This window comes from Silurus meridionalis, chromosome 1 (assembly GCF_014805685.1).
Source record: "Silurus meridionalis isolate SWU-2019-XX chromosome 1, ASM1480568v1, whole genome shotgun sequence".
NCBI lineage: Eukaryota > Metazoa > Chordata > Actinopteri > Siluriformes > Siluridae > Silurus > Silurus meridionalis.
The window spans coordinates 31390285-31413656 of NC_060884.1; the positions used below are offsets into that span (position 1 = coordinate 31390285).

Sequence of the window (23372 nt, forward strand, 5' to 3'; positions counted from 1 at the left end):
GTCTTAATGATCCTAAGGAAGGTGAGAAATCAGCCCAGAACTACACGGGAGGAGCTGGTCAATGAACTGAAAAGAGCTGGGACCACCGTTTCCAAGGTTACTGTTGGTAATAAACTAAGACATCATGGTTTGAAATCATGCATGGCACAGAAGGTTCCCCTGCTTAAACCAGCACATGTCCAGGCACATCTTAAGTTTGCCAATGACCATTTGGATGATCCAGAGGAGTCATGGGAGAAAGTCATGTGGTCAGATGAGACCAAAATAGAACTTTTGGGTCATAATTCCACTAAACGTGTTTGGAGGAAGAAGAATGATGAGTACCATCCAAAGAACACCATCCCTACTGTGAAGCATGGGGGTGGTAGCATCATGCTTTGGGGGTGTTTTTCTGCACATGGGACAGGGCGACTGCACTGTATTAAGGAGAGGATGACCGGGGCCATGTATTGCGAGATTCCCTCAGTTAGAGCATTGAAGATGGTTCAAGGCTGGGTCTTCCAACATGACAATGACCCGAAGCACACAGCCAGGATAACCAAGGAGTGGCTCTGTAAGAAGCATATCAAGGTTCTGGCGTGGCCAAGCCAATCTCCAGACCTAAACCCAATAGAGAATCTTTGGAGGGAGCTCAAACTCCGTGTTTCTCAGCGACAGGCCAGAAACCTGACTGATCTAGAGAAGATCTGTGTGGAGAAGAGGGCCAAAATCCCTCCTGCAGTGTGTGCAAACCTGGTGAAAAACTACAGCAAACGTTTGACCTCTGTAATTGAAAACAAATGCTACTGTACCAAATATTAACATTGACTTTCTCAGGTGTTCAAATACTTATTTGCAGCTGTATCATACAAATAAATAGTTTAAAAAATCATACATTGTGATTTCTGGATTTTTTTTTAGATTATGTCTCTCACAGTGGACATGCACCTACGATGACAATTTCAGACCCCTCCATGATTTCTAAGTGGGAGAACTTGCAAAATAGCAGGGTGTTTAAATACTTATTTTCCTCACTGTATATAAACTACATCTAGACATCAGTGTTTTAATAAATGAATGGTCCTGAGGATGAACACAGTCTTAACATTAGATTAAACTACCTGTATGAGGGACATAAAACAATACTATGCCTCCTATTTCTATATTTCAAAATAGCTGTGCAATTTACTAACACTTTCAGGACTCAAATGTGGGATTTATTTATTGTATTTTTTTTTTTCCCCCCAAAGAATGTTTTAAACAGTTTTGCTCTTCAGATTGAGTCAATCAGCCGAGACATGTTCAGTCAGCGTCTGAGGATCCGTTCAGTTTTGTCCTGAAGCTTTGGTTCCTGATGTGGTTTGAAGCAGATATACAACAACAAAAAAATTGTGTGTGAGATAGACTTCATTACTTATTCACCTTCCAGCTCTGGTACCAAACTAAAACAACAAAACAAAAGACATTAAAAGTCTTATGGATCAAGAAGATTTGTGCTAAGAAGAAACATTTGTAATTTGTTTGATTTTTTTCCTCCTTAAACTAAAACACAGCTATTATATGTCTATACATTACATAAGAGTAAATATCATACACACAGTGCACTTCTTTAAGATCTATACCATCTCTCTAAATGCTAAAAGAGAAACATAGAGAATAGCTTCTGTGTTTGAATGAACAGAAAAATATGACAGATGTGTTTTTCTTCTTCACATCTGAGCTGAACGATTTGCACAGCAGCCATCTGTATCCTCTCTATACAAACTTAATCAGCAAAACATTCCTGAAATGTGCGCCCGCGTTTTTGTGGTTACTTTACAGTTCAATTAAAAAAGAATCCATACGCTCTGTTAGAATGATGTTCAATTCAATTCATTTGTATTTGTATAGCGTTTTTAACAATGAACATTGTCTCAAAGCAGCTTTACACAGATAACATTGTGATAAAAATGAATATGTTCTTTATAAGTAAGTTTGTCCCTGATGAGTGAGCCGGTGGCAACTGTGGCAAGGAAAAACTCCCCGAGATGGCATAAGGAAGAAACCTTGAGAGGAACCAGACTCAAGAGGGAACCCATCCTCATCTGGGTGGCATCGAATGTCTGCTGTGGCAACCCCTGAAGGGAGAAGAAGAAGAAGAAGAAGAAGAAGAAGAAGAAAAAGAAGAAAAAGACTTAAGATTAGTGGAAAACTGTGGTCAGAGCCGAGGGTCAGCTATGATACAGCGACCCTGGAGCACAGAAGTTTAAGCGCATTGCTCAAGGGCCCCAGAGTGGCAGGTTGGCAATACCAGGGCTTGAACCCCTGACCTTTCGATCCGATAGACAGCCAATAACCAATAAGCTGTGAGTTTTTTGGTCTGGATACATTTCTTGGGACATGATTGTTTTTTCATTTCTGCTTGTCATCTTAAAACGAATAAATACCGAATAAACAAATAAACATACAAACCAACAAAGGAGGAATTACTGTAGCTGGGGCCGTAATATGAAGCAAATGTTTGTTTTTTTTCTCCTCCACATACATTAACTTTTATATACATTGTCAATTTTTATTCTGCCTTTAATTATTTTTATTATTATTTTTTAAATCAATACACAACAAACAAACAAAACCGGAAGTGGGCGTGGCCGTAATGTTGCACCTTATATAGGGTTGATGATTGTTTATTTGGGAGTATGAGGATAAAGTCACCTAAACAGAATAGATTCAAAATCTAATAATTATATATTTATTACGAATTTATTTGGCTAATTCTTTAGAATTTGACGAAAGTGGGCCATTGGCGTTGAGTCAAAATCTCATTTTTGTGTCTTGATCATTTAAAAAAAAAGCCGTAAAAAAAATAATAAAATCCTAAAAAACACCAAACAAACAAAAAAAATTATAATAATAAAATAAAAAGAACAGAAGCGAACCGGAAGTCACAGGAAGTCTTAGGAGCCAGTGTGTGGACGGACGAACGGTGATGACGCAGCGCGCAGGCGCGGAACTCCTTTGGCGCATGCGCAGTGCCTGCTGAAGCAGGGAGTCAGGCGGCTCTGGGGCTGTGACACTGGTGGTGTATTAGACAGTGTTTAAACCTGTGGCTGGAGCGGATGCGTGTGTGTTCGGCGTGAACGCGATGCTTCGGAGCCGGGCTCGGAGCGCCTCGTAGCGCAGTGCGGAAAATAAACAAAAACAAGGAGGCGAACGAGATGTGAGCGGGTGGTTTTTATTATAACAGCGACGCAGGAGATGCTGGAGGTTTGGGATTGAGTGTGTGTGTGTGTGTGTGTGTGTGTGTGTGTGTGTGTGTGTGTGTGTGTTTGTTTCCTTCCGCATTACCTTCACTTCTGGGCTTAATGAGTGTCCAAAGTGAGAGGAGCCTCTCTGGAAGTTTGGACGCAGCGCCATCTTTGGTCCCAGTTCTCCATCCGTGACCGTGGGCCTGGATTTAAACACGAGCATCTCGACCCACTGGGATCGTTCACGCAGGTAAGCACGGCATATTTACCGTCTTTAGACTCCCCTTCATGCCCTTCATTCCTACCACGAGCTCCAGGGAGCGACAGATTGACAAGGTTGACCCGTCGATGTGAACAGGCCTCGGACTGTGTTTCACCAGGCTCTTCTCATCGCTACTTCTACTTCTTCTTCTTCATCATCTTCATCAAACAACAACATCTCGAGGGCTTCAGTTTTCTTAGTAGAGTTTCAGAAGGTTTTTTTTTTCCCACCTGGATGTATTTTTTTTGATCGCTTATTAAATCTATTGATCTATTTAGATATCAGTATTTGCTGTTGTCTCCTAACAACCGAATCATCACGTCATAATCAGCCAGACACACACGTCATGGCTGTGACGTCATTTGGTCGTGACGTAATTTCTTTCCTGCTTTGTGTTGTCATACCACAACATGTCGATCACATGCTTTAACACAACTCAGAGATCAGACACAAACACATTATAGATCTTTTATTTTTTATTTTTTTAGTTATACCTGTTGTTAGGGTGTGATAAGAAGAAAAAAAACAATCCATGAAAGTTTTGGATTGATTCCATCTTAGGAAATTATACACGCGAAACATATTTGCTGTCTTTTCTTCTCTGAGGATCGTCCAACGACGTACAGTCGACGTGTACGAAGGTTACGTTTTTAAACCTCAGGTCAGATTAACGGTTCAACGTCTGTCACGTGACTGGGTGACATTCAAATTCGTGAAACAAACGATATTTTCTTTCTCGGGTTTGGATTGAAGATATTTTATTTGTTACGTGAGCAGGTGCAGATCGTGTCCTACTACGCCGTCATGGCTTCAACATTCTGGCCCTGGTTCAAAAAATCCTTGAGTAACCCGATCCTGTACGGATAGCTGAGACACTTAACCGTTTACACCTGACATTAAGGACACGTCTCCAGTGACCACTTGTGATTGCGATCGGATTTCGGACACGTTTCCACGGGAGGAAGGCTGAGCCCGTGTCGTTTAACTTTGCAGCCGTGTGTAGGATCTTGATCAGTCTTGATGTTTTGCACTGAACGGGTCACATGACTATCGTTTATATGGTTTAATTAGGACGTAGCCTGACAAAAGTTTGTGGACATCTGACCTTAAGATCGGTATGTGCTGCTTCTTGAACCTCCCATTCCACATCTACTGCCCATTTACTGTTATAGTAACCGCCACTCTTCTGGGAAGATGATTTTGGAGTGTGCTTCTGGAGATTTGAGAAGATTTCATTCACCATAAAAGGTGTTAATAAAGTCTGATGTAGGTGAAGAGGTTTGGGGTGTCGTTCCAATTCATAGCTGAGGTGTTCAATAGGGTTGAAGTCGGATCTTTATAGCAGGAGGTTGAAAACATCTGAAAGACTTTAGATGTAGCTCCAGAAATACGTCGTCACATCAGATAAGATTTATATATATATATATATATATATATATATATATATATATATATATATATATATATATATATATATATATAAAAAAAAATAATCACACAAATATCCTGCCTAGAATGATGGCATGTTTATAGCAGAAGTCGAAGGTAGTGTTCCAGCGTACGAGATCTAAAGGTTTGATAGATAGTGCCAGAGATTACTCACTCCAGTGACGTCTTCACCCGGAAAGCAGAAGCGTGCAGGTCAGGACAAGATGTTCATCTGCTTTCATTTTCCAGCCATATTCCCCATACTGTTAGTGTTGTATGAGGTTGTACGAGGTGCCTCTGTAGCATAACATTTTCTCTTCACTCCAACTGAGAGACCAGAACCTTTTCCAGCATGACCATGCCCCTGTTCCACGAAGAGGGTTGGAGCAGAAGATTTGGATTGGCATGCCGAAGGCATGGGCAGGAGCCGAAACAATCGGGGAAATAATACACTTTGGAACCAATCAGTCTTAATTTGGAAACACGCACGCACACACACACGTTAGCTGGACTTCAGAATCGTGACGGCAGATGCAAAAATAATCTGGATTTAATCCAGTTTAAAGGTGCGTTAGATCAGTAAGATCATTACCAACGTTTCTCACCCAAGAAATCCTCGCCTGCTTGATGAGTTACGTGGTAACTCGGTGATGAATGTGTTGGGACTTTTGGTTGTGACTTCTAATCTAAGCAGCACCAGGCTGCCACTGCTGGACCCTTGAACAAGGCCCTCAGTCATCACCTGCTCAGTTGTATTAATTGAGGCTCTGGATAAGGGCGTCTGTCAGACGCCAACATAGACGCCAACGTAGACGTCGTGTATGTATTGTTTTGGCGAGTGCGGAAGTCGCGAGGAGATCCGTGCTTTAGGTGGCGATTCTGTTCATTTCCACCTCTAAAGACTTCATGAGAACGTACCGAGTATGCCGTTGATGCTCGGCTGAATTTTCCACCGTTATTCATTTTATAACTCCTCCGATAGATGATAATTGTTGGTCTACAGCACGACGTTTCCTCGTTAATTCGGATCCTGATCAGCCGAGACGTGTTCGAGGTTATGAAGTTAATGTCGCACATCACGCATTAAACACTGTGAGGATCATTAATAAGGCAACACCAGGAAAAACTATTCTTGCCATGTGAAGAGAAATCCAGAAACACTGTACATATTTATAAAGATTTGATATTTGGCCGCTTTTTTAACGACATCGTCCCGGTTTCTTCAGTTTGATCCGTTTGTTCTCACTTCTTTTGAGTTACGTTTCCTGAGCAGTCTGTGGATCTCCTGACGTCAGTCCGTGTGCTGAGCAACGAAATGATTCACGGCTGTTTTTAGCTCGGTGACGTTTCTCTGTCCGTTTTTATGGACAACTGCGTGTCATGTGGCGTCACATACCACATCCAGACGTCTGAGGCACCGAGCAGCTCTACTGAGTCGTCCGGAGCAGGCGTGAGGATTTAGGCGGCGGGTTTAAGGGCGTGTTGTACACAGGGATCAGGTTATGGATAATGTAAAGAGCTGTAACGGAGCGACGTTCCTCCTGCACAGAGTTCTCCAACATCACAAAATGGCCACCGCGTGCTGTCTGACTGACTAATGAACAGACGAACAGGACCGGTTCTGTTTTAAACCCTGATGCCTCCTGTCACCCCTCCCACACACACACACACACACACACACACACACACACACACACACAGAGCAGCCATGGCCCAACTTCATGCCAAAAAGTCCTCGCAGCTGAATTGAAAATCCCAAGATGGAGGAAGGAAGTGGCAATGCAGCACATATGAAGGTCAACAGAGAGAGAGAGAGAGAGAGAGAGAGAGAATAAAGAAATCGCTTGGAGAAAGAACTAGGGAGACTGAGACTGAGACAGATGGAGAAATAGAGAGAGAGAGGATGATGATTGGATTTGGGTGAAAGAGATGGAAAGAGAAGGACTTGGAGTCTGATGGTGTATAAGAGAGGCTGGAGGGGAGAGAGAGAGAGTGAGTGTGTTTGATGGGGTATGAGAGGCTGAATTGAATGGGGGACAGGGGCTGATGGGGTATGAGAGAGACTGAATGTAAGGGGAAGAGAGGGGGCTGATTGGGTATGAAAGAGAGGCTGAGAGAGATGGAGATAATGATGGGGTATGGAGATTAGGAGAGGGGAGATGTTGATGGGGTATGGAGATTAGGAGAGGGGAGATGTTGATGGGGTGTGGTATAGAAACTGGAGGTTGGAGAGAAGTAAAACTGGTAGAAAGTGACAGATACAAATTACCAAGAAATGGCAGTAGATAGAGAAATACATACAGATGAATTTGGGAATAGAGACAGGAAAAAAGAGAGGTAAAGATTGAGAGAGAGTAAGAAGGATGAATAATTGGGTAGTTTGAGATGGACAGAGCGACTTTGAGGGACAGCATGTGAGAATAAAGAGCGAGATACAGAGACAGACTGATGGAAATGGAGATATGGAATAGGGAAAGAGAGTGAGACTTCTACAGAATGGAGAGACTGAGGGAGAGAGAGAGAGAGAGAGAGACTACAGTGTCATATGGTTGTTTATAACCATTTACACAATCCAAATGATCCATTAACCCTGTATCAGATACACACACTGTCCTGCACACACACGGTCAATGTGTGTTCTGATAGGTTTGTGTATAATTTAAATGTGTGTGTGTGTGTGTGTGTGTGTGTGTGTGTGTGTGTGTGTGTGTTAGGGATGGAGGAACTGCAGTCTCTGGACCCACGCAGACAGGAGCTGCTCGAGGCTCGGTTCATGGGGGCAGTAAGTGGCAGCACCGGGGGCAGCACAGGCAGCACCAGTGGAGGAGCCAAGGTGTGTGATGTCGTTTTGTAGCCAACACGCGCACACACACACACACACACACACACACACACACACACACACACACACACACACACACAAAACCTGTCTTCAAAGGCTATGATGCAATATTAAAACTCATGACCATTTAGTGCACTACCTGTAATGTATGTGTTATTAGCTAGACGCTTTAGAGAACTTGGTTACCATGACAACCGTCTCGTCCCTGTTCCAAACCCGTGTGTGTGTGTGTGTGTGTGTGTGTGTTTTTAGGGTTTGATCAATAATGAATGCTCCAACCACAGCTTTGGCAGTTTGGGATCATCAAGTGACAAGGAGTCTGAGGTAACTGCGCACACACACACACACACACACACACACACACATGCACGCGCACACACACACACACACACACACACACACACACACACACACACACACACACACACAGCGTATGTTGATGATGAGCAGACTCTTAGTAAGGTGCTTCACCCGTTCCTTCTCTTCACTGTAGAACTCCGATCTAAAGCGAGGTGGCTCTCCGGCATATTCCGTAAGCCGACCTTCTCATTTGGTTAAAAAAAAATAATAATGTCAACTGATCCTCTCCTTCTGCGCCCACACACACACACACCACAAATCTATCCTGCTGTTTATTTAAATATTTGTTTTCCTTCTAGACACCTGAGAAGAAGCACTCTGAGACGACTAGGAGGAAGAGAAAAGCCGACAACCAATCAGAGAGCAACCAAGGTGTGGCCTACTTCCTGTTTGATGGGAAATAATGTCGTTTTTATGAAGAGTGGGTAGTAGAGGGTAGGTGAGGAGGATTTCTAGTATTTTGACATTCCTTGTAACAGCAACTCGAAGCGCACGTTCTCTACAACTAATAACGTTTCGCAGAGACACGAGCGACAGGGACCTGAAATCACATGAGAACAGGAATAGATAGATGTGTGTGTGTGTGTGTACAATGTCGGTTGTGTGTTATATTTATTATTATATTTTGAAATGGAGCGACACTTTGTGTTCATTTCTCAGGCAAGTCTTCCGGCCGAGGAGCGAAGATCAGCGATTACTTCGACGTAAGTGTTTTTAACTTTGTGTATTAGGGGCATAACTGAACACGTATTTTTATGCATGGCGTCAATGCGGCTACTCGATCCGTACCGAAAACACGTTTTTTTGTACTGCTCACGTGCTGAAACTCTGATTTTGTTCTGCGTGTGCAGAAAAAAACGCCGCCACTTCCCGCCATCAATAACGTTTTATTATAATATTTTTATTTTTAAAATTAAAAAGACAAGTAGCTTTGTGTCAAAATTATATTTTCGCCCTCCATTTTTGTTCAAACCACCTTTTATAATTTTCATATGAAATCAACAGACTTTCTTTTTGTTTGTTTTTCAGTTTCATGCAGGAAACGGCTCCAGCCCTGTCAGAGGAATGCCACCTGGTCTCCGTGCCCCTCACGGCTCTCATTCTGCCCCCGGCTCTATCGTGAGTGTCTGAACGAGTCTGTCCGTGTTCGTAAAAACAGAAAATTCACGAGCTACAGTATGATGCGATATTTTCCAATCGGCTTAAAACTTTTCCCATCCGTCAGGTGCGGCAGAACAGTTCCTCACCCACCAGCCTGTGTTTCAGCGATCACATGATGCAGCCAAAGCAGCTCGGTATCAGAAGTGTACAGGTAACACACACGCGCGCACACCTTAAAACACCTCCTACAGCCTACAAGGGTTCACGTGTCACCCTGAACACGATAGACTCCCTTTGAACTCTTGCGTCACCTCTGGATTGTTAATGTCGGACCCACATCTGGAATTCTGTGAAGCTTCTTCATAGCCGTGTCTAAAGTTTAAACCACTTATTGACTGGAATTCATTTCAGTATCGTTTCGCTCGCTGGTGTGAGTCCTGACTGAGAAAGTGCAGCTTCTGGCTTGTGCCTTCTCTGCGCTATCAGCTAATGAATTTCAGCTTAACTACCCGATCGGAAAACAAATGAGCTAACGATGTTTGGCTCGCAGCACCGCTTCTGATGTGTGAACTTTGAGCACAGGGCGGAGAGAAAAGAAGCTTCCTCATGCACAATAATAAATGCATGGAACTTTCCATGCACGTCAACAAGGAGACGCAAACCTGTGCCCACGTGCATAAAACCAGCTTCATGGACATATGGAAGATCTCCTGCTATAGAACTGACTTTACGAAGACCCCTGTGTCTGAATCTCACACAAATCTCAAGGACACTCCAACATCTAGTGGATGTCTTCCCAGAAGAGTGGAGGTGGTTCTAGGAAGTGGGATGTTCCAAAAAAAGGAAACAAATGACTTTGAGAGACCAGTAAAGTTGATTACTAAAATAATCGATATCCACAACCCTAAATTCAAAGCTGTAGTGTAGATGAAGAGTGAAGGATGAACATGAATAATTCTATTTTGTGTGCGTTTGCAGACGGATCTGACTTTGTTGAAGCTCGCTGCCCTTGAGAGCAATAAAAATCTGGATCTGGAGAAGAAGGAGGGCAGAATAGACGATCTGCTCAGGGTAAGATATGCGAAAGGAATGACCGCGTCTGTCATCGGTTGACCAAATAAGCTCAGTTTGTTTATAATAATTATACATGGTGTTAATTCCACTTGTAGTAGAAAATAAATCTGATGTTCCTGATGTCCTCAGGCTAACTGTGACCTACGGAGACAGATAGAGGAACAGCAGAAGCTGCTGGAACGGTATAAGGAGCGTCTGAACAAGTGCACCACCATGAGCAAAAAGTTGCTGATTGAGAAGGTAACACGATCTTAATCCCATTAAAACGCCCCCTTGTGGCACTTTGGAATATTTGAATAAATATTATATCCAAATATAAATCTTCTGTGTTACAAAACAGCCAATCAGGTTATCGGATATTATTTAGCTATGGGGAAAGTGCAAGTTTTGTGATACATCATTCCTAATGCTCTTAAAAAGGCCTTAAAATGAAACCCTGCTGTGTATTTAAAGTGTGCCCGATGTTTTGCGTTCGATCAGAGCACCCAGGAGAAGCAGTCATGTCGGGAGAAGAGCATGCAGGATCGTCTGCGGCTCGGTCACTTCACCACGGTGCGACACGGTGCTTCCTATACAGAGCAGTGGACCGACGGCTACGCCTTCCAGAACCTGGTCAAGTATGAGAAACACACTAACAATAGAACTCAACACTGCTATTGCTGTTGTGCAGGATTTGTCATTTTATGTGTGTGTGTGTGTGTGTGTGTGTGTGTGTGTGTAGGCAGCAGGAGTCGGTAAACCAGCAGAGAGAAGAAATCGAAAGGCAGCGCAAGCTTCTCGCGAAACGCAAACCTCCCAACACCGCACCATCTCAGAGCCCAGCGCCTTTCAACGAGTCCAAACCCAGGAAGACCAAAGCTGTGAACGGAGCGGACAGCGACCCCTTCGTCAAACCCAGCCTACCTACACTGTATGCAACACACACACACACGCAGCTATTTGTTTGTTTATATGATATAGGAATATAGCATCATTTGTTGTTCCAACAGGTTGACTTTAGCAGAATATCACGAACAGGAAGAGATCTTCAAACTCCGACTGGGCCATCTGAAAAAGGTCCCTTACACACACCACATACACTCATTGAGAGTGAGGAGGCTTAGGGTTGAGGTCAGAGCTCTATAAAAGACCACTCAAGATCTTCCACTTTAAATGTCTTCCTAGAGCTGGATGGCATAGAACACTCCAGTCTTCTGGGAACATGTTCCACTAGCTTATGTGGAGATTTGTGCTCATTCAGCCACAAGGGTGTGAGTAAAGTCAGGTACTGGTGTAGGTGAGGTAAGGAGGCCTGGGGTGCAGTCAGCATTCACAATCATCTGAGATCTTAATGGAGCTGGAGCACTGTCATGATGGAAAAGGTTCCAGCTGCAGTTTTAGGGACCTAATCACATTAGATGGTTTTTATCTGGAATATTTATTTCAGATAAAAATACGGTTATAGGGAAATAGGGTTTGCTCAAGGAGATCTTGGCAGTAATGGGATTCAAACCCATGACCTTCTCTTAACAATGCTGTGTGTGTAGGAGGAAGCGGAGATTCAGGCCGAGCTTGAGCGTTTGGAGCGAGTCAGGAATCTGCACATCCGTGAGCTGAAGAGGATCAGTAATGAGGACAGCTCCCAGTGAGTCCCATCTCTGGTTCTGTTTTTTTTTTTCTTCTTTTTCTTCATCCGAAAGACTTTGTCTACACACATTTTTCACTTATTTAAAAAAAAAAAAAAAAAGGGAAGGGAAACCTGCATACGAATAATGTTATGTTATAGGTAGAATAAAAAAAGCTTTAAACGTGCAGTGTGGTATGTCGTAGATTTGATCTTTCTCCATTAATATGTGTATTTATCTGTATGTGAAATGTGAACCTGCTCGATTTGTGCGTTTCTTCTAGGTTTAAAGATCACCCAACCCTCAACGACCGGTACCTGCTCCTGCACCTGCTGGGCCGAGGAGGCTTCAGCGAGGTTTATAAGGTAACTCGCCTACCTCCGTGCTGTTCACCACTGACCTTCGCTTTAGATGATTTTCCCAATATAGAGTAATGATCAGTATAGCTGTACACTGAGAAAGTGAAGTTTCTGCTTCACATTTACAAACCACCTCGTGAAATGGCATTTAAAAGTCCTGACATGACTGATCACCTCAGTGTCACCCAGATGAGCCTGGTTCCTCTCAAGGTTTCTCGTACCATTTAAGGGAGATTCTCATTGCTAAGGTCACCACTGACTCGCTTATTAGGGAGAAACTATTTTGTAATTTGTTTCCTTTTATAAAGCTGCTTTGGGACAATATCCATTGTTGAAAGTTCTCTTGCATTGGAAACCACTCACTGCTGCTGAGGATGGTTCCACATGCCCAGCCTAGAGATCCATGAGGTAACTTTGGAGGTTAAACTCAAGAACCATTAAAATAGCTCAGGGCCACAATCACCATGAACGATTTTGCATTCAAGTCTCCATTATTAAACATCTGATAAACCTCAACAATGATGGAACTAGAATGACTGGACATTCGGTGCCGCCCAGATGAGGATGGGTTCTGTTAAGGTTTCTTCCTCATACCGTCTCGGAGAGTTTTATTTCTTGCCAATGTCCTCCTGATTCGACTCGTTATGGATAAACTTGTAGGGACTAGTTTATGACAATAATAATATACACCCACCGGCCATTTTATTAGGTGCACCTTACTAGTACCGGGTTGGACCCCTTTTGACTTCAGAACTGCCTTAATCCTTCGTGGCATAGATTCAACAAGGTACTGGAAACATTCCTCAAAGATTTTGGTCCATATTGACATGATAGCATCACGCAGTTGCTGCAGATTTGTCGGCTGCAAATCCATGATGCGAATCTCCCGTTTCACCACATCCCAAAGGTGCTCTATTGGATTGAGATCTGGTGACTGTGGAGGCCATTTGAGTACAGTGAACTCATTGTCATGTCGGAGAAACCAGTCCGAGATGATTCGCGCTTTATGACATGGCGCGTTATCCTGCTGGAAGTAGCCATCAGAAGATGGGTACACTGTGGTCATAAAGAGATGGACATGGTCAGCAACAATACTCAGGTAGGCTGTGGCGTTGACACGATGCTCAATTGGTACTAATAGGCCCAAAGTGTGCCAAGAAAATATCCCACACACCATTACACCACCACCACCAGCCTGAACCGTTGATACAAGGCAGGATGGATCCATGCTTTCATGTTGTTGACGCCAAATTCTGACCCTACCGTCCGAATGTCGCAGCAGAAATCGAGACTCATCAGACCAGGCAATGTTTTTATTGTCCAATTTTGGTGAGCCTGTGCGAATTGTAGCCTCAGTTTCCAGTTCTTAGCTGTCAGGAGTGGCTCCCGGTGTGGTCTTCTGCTGCTGTAGCCCATCCACCTCAAGGTTCAACGTGTTGTGCGTTCAGAGATGCTCTTCTGCATACCTCGGTTGTAACGAGTGGTTATTTGAGTTACTGTCGCTTCAGCTCGAACCAATCTGGCCATTCTCCTCTGACCTCTGGCATCAACAAGGCATCTGCCCACACAGAACTGCCCCTCACTGGATATTTTCTCTTTTTCGGACCCTTCTCTGTAAACCCTAGAGATGGTTGTGCGTGATAATCCCAGTAGATCAGAAGTTTCTGAAATACTCAGACCAGCTCGTCTGGCACCAACAACCATGCCACGTTTAAAGTCACTTAAATCATCTTTCTTCCCCATTCTGACGCTCGGTTTGAACTGCAGCAAATCGTCTTTACCATGTCTACATGCCTAAATGCATTGAGTTGCTGCCATGTGAGTGGCTGATTAGAAATTTGCGTTAACAAACAGTTGGACAGGTGTACCTAATAAAGTGGCCGGTGAGTGCATGTTAACAGTAATAATATGCTTTGTTAAAAGCGGCGTATAAAACTTTGAATTTAATTTACATATTCATAACCCTGTTTTATTTACTGCATTTGTTTTAGGGGTATAAAAAAAATCAGGCTCCTATAGTATGGAATAATCGATTCATAAGAATATGATATTTGATGATACTGTTGAATCCGGTATCTGAACGTAAACATTTCCGCAGGTTGTTTTAAATCTTTAGTAAAATTCAATAAAAAATCCAAATTCTTAAAAATGTAAATGACAGTAAATCTTCTCTGCTGGCCCAAAAACATGCAGCAAAGAACATGCAAAAAAAAAAAGGTTTATCCATACACCTTCCTGCTTTTTCGAATGGTCACATGACACATACTCGTACTCGGATGATGATTGATTTGTTTTTTTTTCCAGGCGTTTGACCTGTTCGAGCAACGTTACGCGGCAGTGAAGATTCACCAGCTCAACAAGAACTGGAGAGAGGAGAAGAAGGAGAACTACCACAAGTACATACACTTTTAGCATCTCCATCTCTGCAGTACACTTGAGCAGCGTTGATGAAACAGGGGCCACTGCTGCACCTGACACACTCGTGCTGGGAACGATTCAGTGCACAAATTATAATCAGCTCTGCTGTGGGCCTGTGGTGATCGCTGTGGTTTGGGAAGAGGGGAGATGACAAAATGCACAAAGCAACACATGGGCCCCAGTATGTAGATGTGCCTTGTAACCATGGCAACGGGGGCATATTTTTCCTGCTTTCACAATTTTTGTTCTTGTTTGGTCGCTTTATCGATTGCATCCTTCGCGTTTGTGTTCTTTCTACAGACACGCCTGTCGAGAGTACCGAATCCACAAGCAGCTGGACCATCCCAGAATAGTCAAACTGTACGACTACTTCTCCCTGGATACAGACACGTGAGTCAAGGGAGCACAGCGGCATAAGTGAACCATCAGTGGTCAAATTATTTTTTTTACACCTGATTAGCCAAATTCAACAGGTTCAGTTTAAATGTAGGAACGATCAGAACCAGAACTAACAAAATCCTGCCTTATTATATTCTTGGATATTTTTTTTTACGGATGACTTGCTTTAAATGTATTGCTACGCTTTTCTCTATATATACATTTTCTTTTCTTTTTTTTTACATTTTAAGACTCCCCTTCAAGCTCTGTTTGTTTGATTGGATGAAAACATCTGCACAATACAGCCAAAGCATTAAACAACCAGCTGTTTCTCCCATAATATCTGTACTTCTTGTGAAACTGCACTGTAACGCCCTCTACTGGTGTTCAGATATACAGACAAAAATTTGTAGACACCCGATCATACGATCCCATTCCACATATCTTCATAATGAAACCTCCACTACTCTGGGAAGATGTTCCACTAGATTTGTGATCATTCAGCCCAAAGTGTGCTTGTGTGGTCATGTACTGATGTACGTGAGGTAAAGAGACCTGGGGTGCAGTCAGTGTTCACATTAATCCCAAAGGTTCTCAGTAGGGTTGAGGTTTGAGCTCCATAAAAGGAGATCCACTTCCACTCCAACACATGTATCTTTATGGAGCTGGATTTGTGCACATGGGAATTCTGTGATGCAGGAACAGGTTTAGGTCTTCTAGTTCAAGTGATAGGTAAACTTTCATGCTACCACATCCAAAGACATCCTATAGGGTGTTTGGATGATAATATAATAACTATTTTCTGGATGATGATGTCACCATTGTTGTTCACCGTGGAGCTACTGCTGGAGTTTACATTGTCTGATTATTAGTACTGTAAGTTAAAGCAGGTGCTACATCACAAAAATGGCATTTTAGGAACAAACAAAAATAGAAGACTAGCAAGGCAAACTTTTAGGGCTGATCTTGACCTAAATACTATTTAGACCCTGCTTGCTTTTTTTTTACATTTTCTTTTTATATATATCCTATAATTTCTGCAATGACCACGCAGTTTAAAAATGTTCATTTTCGTAGGTTAAAAACGAAATACAAGCATCTTCAATAAATTCCTTAAACTTATGCTTTAAAAAGAAAATGAAAATAGTTGAACTGCATGGGTTTATTTGCAGTTTCTATATTTTCTTCTCTGCACAATTCAGTGCCTCTCCACCAATCACGAGCGATCGTCCTCATGGGCAGGGGGGATGATGTGATCTGAAAGTAGAATAAAGATGAATCGTAATATTTTAAATCTAGGAATGGGGATGAAAAGTGGGACACGGGTAAAAAAAAAAAAACCAATCGTGATTCATCCATTACCATTTTTAGTCACCATTAATCAGTAGCTATCTGCCAGTTATACTTAAATAAATAGTAATTGACAACATAGAAGTAAATTAAGAACACACTGGAGTTAATTGATAAAAACTCGATTAGTGCGCAGTTGGCTGTTGTCCTAACTGCGTGTCCTGTGTGATGACTGCTCCAGGTTCTGCACAGTGTTGGAGTTCTGCGAGGGCAACGATCTGGACTTCTATTTGAAGCAGCACAAGCTGATGTCTGAGAAAGAAGCTCGTTCTATTGTCATGCAGATCGCCAACGCTCTCCGATACCTCAACGAGATCAAACCGCCAATCATTCACTACGACCTCAAACCAGGTGAGGGATACATCATCTAGGACCTAACTTTCTGGTCACTGTCCTGCTACTATGCTAGCAGAACTTGTTTCTGCATGCAGTGTGAGAGTGTTGAGATATTTGCTAGTAGAGGTTGGACGATGGTGGATTTTTACCGATACCTATCGCTAGGTTGGATTGAACTTGCCGATAACCGATTAATCAGCCGCTAGTCTTTAAAATAACACTAAATGGTACTGAACTTTATTACAAAAAAAATTAGCAAAATTATATACATTTGAATAAATATTTATTATATTAATAAGTATTGAGGAAAATAAGACTTATTCAAACTGAAACAAAATGTAACACTCCAAATATATAAAAAAAAACAAAATCCAACTCCAAAATGAATAATAAAAAAAAGGACGCTTTAACAAACAGGATGCAGGATCAATGATTTACCTCCAGAGGCCGCTCTCTTACCGTATAACGACCTCCTTAGCCTCTTCAGCAACCCGGAAAAACTACCAGGATTTATTTTTCCATTCAACTATTGTTAATGATTAATCGTCAAATGTGGCAATGTAAAGATTCTGCAGTCTGGCTGACAAAACCTTTTCTAGCACTTTATACAGTTTGGAGATAAAAAGTAATCGAAAATTGAAGATTTTATGTTTTTCGTTTTATTTTACACCTCGTGTCTGTATAAAGATGTTTTCCAGATGTTCGCTAGTATACTTTGCCACAAAAGGGCCAACGCCAGCAAGATAAAATTCACATAAGTTCCACACCTGGTCGCTTCATGAATGCTGCTCATTAGAAACATGATGGATCTACGTTCCTGTTGCTCCCCAGGTAACATCCTGCTGGTGGACGGTACTGCATGCGGAGAAATAAAAATCACCGATTTCGGCCTGTCGAAGATCATGGATGACGATAACTATGGCGTGGATGGTATGGACCTGACTTCTCAGGGAGCAGGGACCTACTGGTGAGTCAGGGTCATATTTTCTTTGTCTTTTTTTCTCTTCCCTTTCCATTAGGATTATTTTCTGAGGAGATAGAGGAGAAGAGAAAATGCTGGAACACTGCAGTAGAGCCATGAGGGTTATGATTTCACAGGTGTAACCATGTCACCTTTTCTTTTGACGTGTTCAGGTATTTACCCCCAGAGTGTTTTGTAGTTGGAAAAGAGCCACCAAAGATCTCGAATAAAGTGGACGTCTGGTCTGTGGGCGTCATCTTCTTCCAGTGTCTCTATGGACGCAAGGTATTTAACACAAATTGTGAACAGAATCAAAAAAAGGTTCAGACAAATTCTAGAAGCTTCTATTGCTTCGATTTTGCGCTTCACAAGACTTTAGGAGTGCTTCTAAAGGTATGAAAAGGACAGTCTTTTTCAAATTTAAAAAAAGCAAAGAAGCCCTGGGCCAATCGGGTTACAGCCTGGGAAAATCCAACATGGAGGACGATGATGAGCGAAACATATTTGCCTCCTCAAACAGTAAACCGAATAGTGGGTGTTTAACGCTGTGTATGAAGAAATGCTAGTGTCTGAATTGTTGATTCAGTGAGTGGCCATGTTCAGGCAGCCTGTAGGTCAGTGGACCCCAGGACCGGATTTACTCGTTTGTCACGCAATAACGTGCATATTACTATTTTGCACATTTTATGATTTCATTGTCAATTATGAATAAAAAAATAATAACTCGATGCACCATAACGCAGGATCGGTGCTAATTTATCTATAATTGCAATTTAAATAGCATGGCTAATTTGTTTATAATTGAATATATAGAAATACATATATTCCTGATATTAAATGACCCATGGCCCCTGCTATAGATTGATAAGTTCAGCTGGTACACTTGTTAAAAGATAGATGTTCTAGATAGATGCTGCTCTGAATGAAACGTGTTCTCGTGTTGTTCTGCAGCCGTTTGGCCATAACCAGTCTCAGCAGGACATCCTCCAGGAGAACACCATCCTCAAAGCAACCGAGGTCCAGTTTCCTCCTAAACCTGTGGTCAGCAACGAAGCCAAGGTCCATACGCCACACACACACACACACGACTATACACTCACGTCCCTCTTGTCCGCCATTGACCCTCTTCCTCTTTGCCGTTGTCTTTTGCGTAGGCGTTTATCCGGCGCTGTCTGGCTTACAGGAAGGAGGACCGTTACGACGTCCACCAGCTCTGTAGCGACTCGTACCTGCTCCCTCACATCCGGAGAACCAACTCGTCTGGAAACCTGCAGGCCACACCCACTAGTCCCGCTTCCTCCTCCATCATCTCTTATTGATCTGTCCGGCTTGAAAAGTGATTGACTTTTTGTTTGTTTTGAACGATCGCCTGATGCGAAGGTTTTTTTTTGGGGGGGCGGGTGTCTGCAGAGGGTTTTGCAGGTCAGGATGTGGACTTGACACACACCAGGCTGCAGTTGCTGTGGTGAAAGTGCACTTGATGGGATGTTGAGCACAGTCGGGAGAGCAGGAAAAAACTTGAATACTAGTTATACACGAGTCTATAGGAGGAGTGTGTGTGTGTGTGTGTGTGTGTGTGTGTGTGTGTGTGTGTCCTGGGGGCGGGCCTTACACTTTACATTTTGATGTTATGTCTTTGTCTTATAGCCACCAACTCTGTGTGTGTGTAGGACAGAAAGCAGGTCCAGGGTATCTTCAAGTAGATTAACTTTGTTTTCCCCTTTAACCAATCACTGTCCTCTGATGTCATCAGTGTGCGCCATTCGCCCATTGGATATTTATTTTAATAATGCACTCTGTTTACGGTCTGGTGTCTGAGAGCGTATTACGGCGGTCCCCACAACGCACATTTGCTCTGACGAGTACTGCAGGGAGCAAAACCACAAGTACAGGGTGGATCTGGATCTGATTAAGCTGCTTGGATTTCCAATCTCCTACGCCTAATCCTAATCGTCACACTCTACAACTCGTTGAACACGTGTGCGCAGCCTGAAACACTCCTGTAGGAGGTCCGACTTCACCCTGTGTATTCTTTTTCTTTCATGTTATTTATTTATTTATTTTTTGTTAAGGGGTGCCTGTGTTCACCTCTCAATCGTAGTGCTGTAAGGAATAATGACGAGAGCCTTTTCACACACTGCACTCGTATGGGTTTGGGTTTTCCGTCACTAAACTGCGTGAAACAGTCAGTGTTTTAGTATTTTGATTCGTGGACTGTTTAACCTGCAGTTCCCTGCGCCGAGACCCCCGGAAAACCGGTACGCAGTGTAACAGCACTCACTAAACTCGATCAGTTAGTCGACTGGGTGACTCGCGTAGAACGAGCTAGAAGGTGAAAGGATGTGAAGACGAGGCCGATTTTCTTCTCGTTTGTTTAGCATCGGATCAGTAAAGCGGTTCAGTGGCGTTAATGTGCCGTCAGGACGCCCGGTTCGCACTCGCAGCATCACTTCTTTTGTCGAGAAAACCGATGAAGAATTTAGAGATTCTGTGTTTTCTATCATCATGAGCGTTTCAGTACAGTTGTGTGTAAACGTGTGATTTTGCAAACCCGAAAAAAATGTTCACCAGATGAAGCTAATTTACATAAGGCGACGCCCACATAGTCCATAAAAGGCGATAGTGTACGCTGAATGATCGAGGGTTTAGTCTTTGTGCCAAAACACGTAACTACTATTATATAAAATGAAAATACTAAGTGAGCACTGTTTATTTTATTATAATGGAATGATTTTGATTTTATCGACAGAGTTTCATTCGTCTGATCTTACGGGTGTGTTGGCTTTTTCTCCCCCCACTTTATTTTTCATTTGTTTATTATTGTTTAACGCCATATAAGACCGGATTTCACAGAATGTTCCTCGAATTGCAGGTTTAGTCCCTCACTTATTGAACAAGCAGGAGGGTGTGGTTTTAATGTGTAATCCACATCCATGCAAACGATACGATAAACACCGTGCGATTCGAGTTCATCAGCGTTCACACTGACGTGTGTGGAGCGAGTTTGGGCGTAAATGTACTTCTGTTCCTTTCTCAGGCCTTGGAGACGTATCCAGATGTTTTCGGGTCCCCAGTAAACACACTCGCACGCTCAGGATGAAAAAATAGCGCAGCTTCAGCTGAAACACAAAGCGGAGGTACACTTTCGATGACATCAAAAGACACTGGTTGAAAATCGTGTTTGAAAACGAATCATGGTCAAGGCGGGTCCAGGGTCTCGGTCTGACCGTCCCGTCCCGTCCTCTGCCACAAACCCGGAGCAATGTCCACGTTGCTGCTACTCAGTGTTGCTTTTTAGGTATCGGTTACACCTCTGGGGTTGTTGTGTTTTTGTTTTTCGGGAAGAATACTGTACAATTTAACAGATGTCATATATGGAAAATTTATTTGTCAGGAATTTTGAAGCATGTTGATACAATACCTTTTTGTCACGTGCGCACGCACGCGCGTGTGTGTGTGTGACAACGTTTAAGCTAACGGACAGAACGTGAGCCTGCCCCCAAATCGCTGATCGATCCGTGTGACCAAGCAGGAGCTGGATTCAGCAGTGCTAGGTCGGCTTTCTCCTCCTCCTCCTCCTTCCCTCTCTCCCATCATCCTTCCTCTCTCAGCCCTCCATCTGTGACCTGTCTCTGAAATGCTGCTGCCGTTGTAGGGAATGTAGCCAAAAGAGAAATAAAAATTCCTAAAGCTATTTTAATACACCTGCTTCAGATGCTTTTTGTTGGCTGACTGGAACTGAGACACCACGTCCCTACGAAGGTGTGTGTGTGTGTGTGTGTGTGTGTGTGTGTGTGTGTGTGTGAGAGAGTGAGTGTGTGTATGTGTGTGTGTGTATGTGTATGTGAGTGTGAGCGTGTGTATGTGAGTGTGAGCGTGTGTGTGTGTGTGTGTGTGTGTGTGTGTGAGTGTGGCGTGTGTGTGTGAGAGTGAGCGTGTGTGTGTGTGAGTGAGCGTGTGTGTGTGTGAGAGTGAGCGTGTGTGTGTGAGTGAGCGTGTGTGTGTGAGTGAGCGTGTGTGTGTGAGAGTGAGCGTGTGTGTGTGAGTGAGCGTGTGTGTGTGTGAGTGAGCGTGTGTGTGTGTATGTGAGTGTGAGCGTGTGTGAGTGAGAGAGTGTGAGTGAGAGAGTGTGTGTGAGAGAGTGTGTGAGTGAGAGGTGTGTGAGTGAGTGTGTGTGTGAGTGAGAGAGTGTGTGAGTGTGTGTGTGTGTGTGTGTGAGTGAGTGTGTGTGAGTGAGTGTGTGTGAGTGAGAGAGTGTGAGTGTGTGAGTGTGTGTGTGTGTGTGTGTGTGTGTGAGGTGTGTGTGTGTGTGAGTGAGTGTGTGTGAGTGTGAGAGAGTGTGTGTGTGTGTGTGTGTGTGTGTGTGTGTGTGTGTGTGTGAGAGATGCATTTCAAAAGCGTTCTCATGAAAAAAAGTTTCTCACCAGGAATACAATTTTGAGATAATTTGTTCTTAGCTAATGTTCAGGAAACTCCACCCACCAGGGTGGGCCGTGGCCCACTCGAACACAAACAAGCATTCCAGACTGAAAATATTTTTTCAGATAAAACCCTTTCAGGGTCACATAAAAAAAAAAAAATGATACATTTTATAAGGTTTTGGTGTTTTTAATGCCCTAATCCTTACATTTTTACCCTGCATTTATTTCATATTTAGATTTAATAGATAGCTAGAAAGGCACACGGGTCAGAAAATAGGCTTCTGTTTGATAATTGCGGCAGTGATGAATATGTTTCAGCTGGAACAAGTTTCTTCTCATGTGTTAATCAACCATGTCTGAATTTACTTCATGGAAACATTTCAGAAGGGTAAAAATGATTTACTCGGTGCAGGCTATTAACTAAGGAAATTACCGAAAGGAAAAGAAGAGAGAAGGATAAAGTGATGCACCCATCATGCCTAGTCTCCAGTGTGTGGGGACACTGTAATGATCTGAGGTTGCATCAGTGGTCAGCTTTAGGTTCCCCCTGAATATGAATTAACAATTTTCCCCATCAATTGTTTTTTTCTTCGCTGAGAGCACAGGCGTATTTCAAAATGACAACGTCAGGGCTTTGAATTGTGATGGTGGTTCGAGGAGCATTTGGGATGTTCTTGAGAAGACTTCAGTCCAACTCATCAATACAAGATCTTGCTGAGAAATTCATGCAACTCTGGATGGAAATAAATGTTTGCTATTGCAAGATTATTAAAACGATGGTAAGGCAAATGCGCATAAAGGCGGTTTGGTGTATCAGATACTGTTTAACAAATTTAAGGTGTTCAGAGCTCTGAAAACGCAACTGTTTCATTTTTTAATTTTACAGTTTAATTTAATTCATCACAAGGAATCACAATGGGAAAGAAACACTGCAGAGGTACTGGTGGGAAAAAATGGGAAAACTGCTCTTGAGTGATTGGAGATTTACTGCATATCGAGTGCCTAAATATGTAGACTCTGTACATAAAAGGTTTAATATTGTACTTCTTAAAAATCATCTACATATTAATCTCTTGCAGGAATAAGAAGTTCGTGCACTTTTGTCAATGGTCCCTGACCTTTTTTGCATCATCACCATATTTATGCAAGAAAATTTGCATATTATATTACTATTATAGGATTACATTTCTTATATAAATAAATATATACACACTTTATATATAAAACTAATTATAAATGTATTAAATTTTATTTTAATTGATGCATAAAAAA

At 42.6% G+C, this 23372-nt stretch overlaps 1 protein-coding gene and 1 long non-coding RNA gene across 7 annotated transcripts; both read left to right on the top strand.

The window, feature by feature from the left end:
• The first annotated feature begins 2967 nt into the window (after positions 1–2967).
• tlk1b (tousled-like kinase 1b) lies at positions 2968–21475 on the top strand. Of its 2 annotated transcripts, none has more exons than XR_006926177.1 (23): positions 2968–3456; positions 7611–7729; positions 7991–8062; positions 8232–8270; positions 8398–8470; positions 8759–8802; positions 9128–9217; positions 9324–9410; positions 10178–10270; positions 10403–10513; positions 10754–10890; positions 10995–11183; positions 11263–11329; positions 11800–11897; positions 12161–12242; positions 14541–14632; positions 14955–15044; positions 16564–16733; positions 17550–17685; positions 17853–17964; positions 18631–18738; positions 18834–19271; positions 21442–21475. XR_006926177.1 is itself a non-coding variant. In XM_046851968.1 (23 exons), the coding sequence occupies exons 3-23, from the start codon at positions 7613–7615 to the stop codon at positions 18996–18998; spliced, it is 2172 nt and encodes a 723-aa protein (XP_046707924.1). In that variant the 5' UTR covers positions 2968–3178; positions 3329–3456; positions 7611–7612; the 3' UTR covers positions 18999–21381. The 2 variants fall into 2 exon arrangements, 1 of the variants encoding a protein (XP_046707924.1); XM_046851968.1 differs by lacking the exon at positions 21442–21475 and having other exon boundaries at positions 2968–3178; positions 3329–3456; positions 18834–21381.
• LOC124387823 lies at positions 3233–21381 on the top strand. 5 transcript variants are annotated; one of them, XR_006926233.1, is made up of 2 exons: positions 3233–3247; positions 19230–21381. It is a non-coding gene; the product is annotated as an uncharacterized LOC124387823 (long non-coding RNA). The 5 variants fall into 5 exon arrangements; XR_006926241.1 differs by lacking the exon at positions 3233–3247 and adding an exon at positions 7561–7589; XR_006926243.1 differs by lacking the exon at positions 3233–3247 and adding an exon at positions 7561–7583.
• Positions 21476–23372: the final 1897 nt, after the last annotated feature.

What these genes read in the sequence shown, in the direction of transcription:
- tlk1b (XM_046851968.1), top strand. Translation starts at nt 7,613, where the DNA reads ATGGAGGAACTGCAGTCTCTGGACCCACGCAGACAGGAGCTGCTCGAG. An exon ending in GCTTCAGCGAGGTTTATAAG is followed by an intron (nt 12,243 to 14,540) that starts GTAACTCGCCTA and finishes TTTTTTTTCCAG; the next exon opens with GCGTTTGACCTGTTCGAGCA. An exon ending in TGGTCAGCAACGAAGCCAAG is followed by an intron (nt 18,739 to 18,833) that starts GTCCATACGCCA and finishes TCTTTTGCGTAG; the next exon opens with GCGTTTATCCGGCGCTGTCT.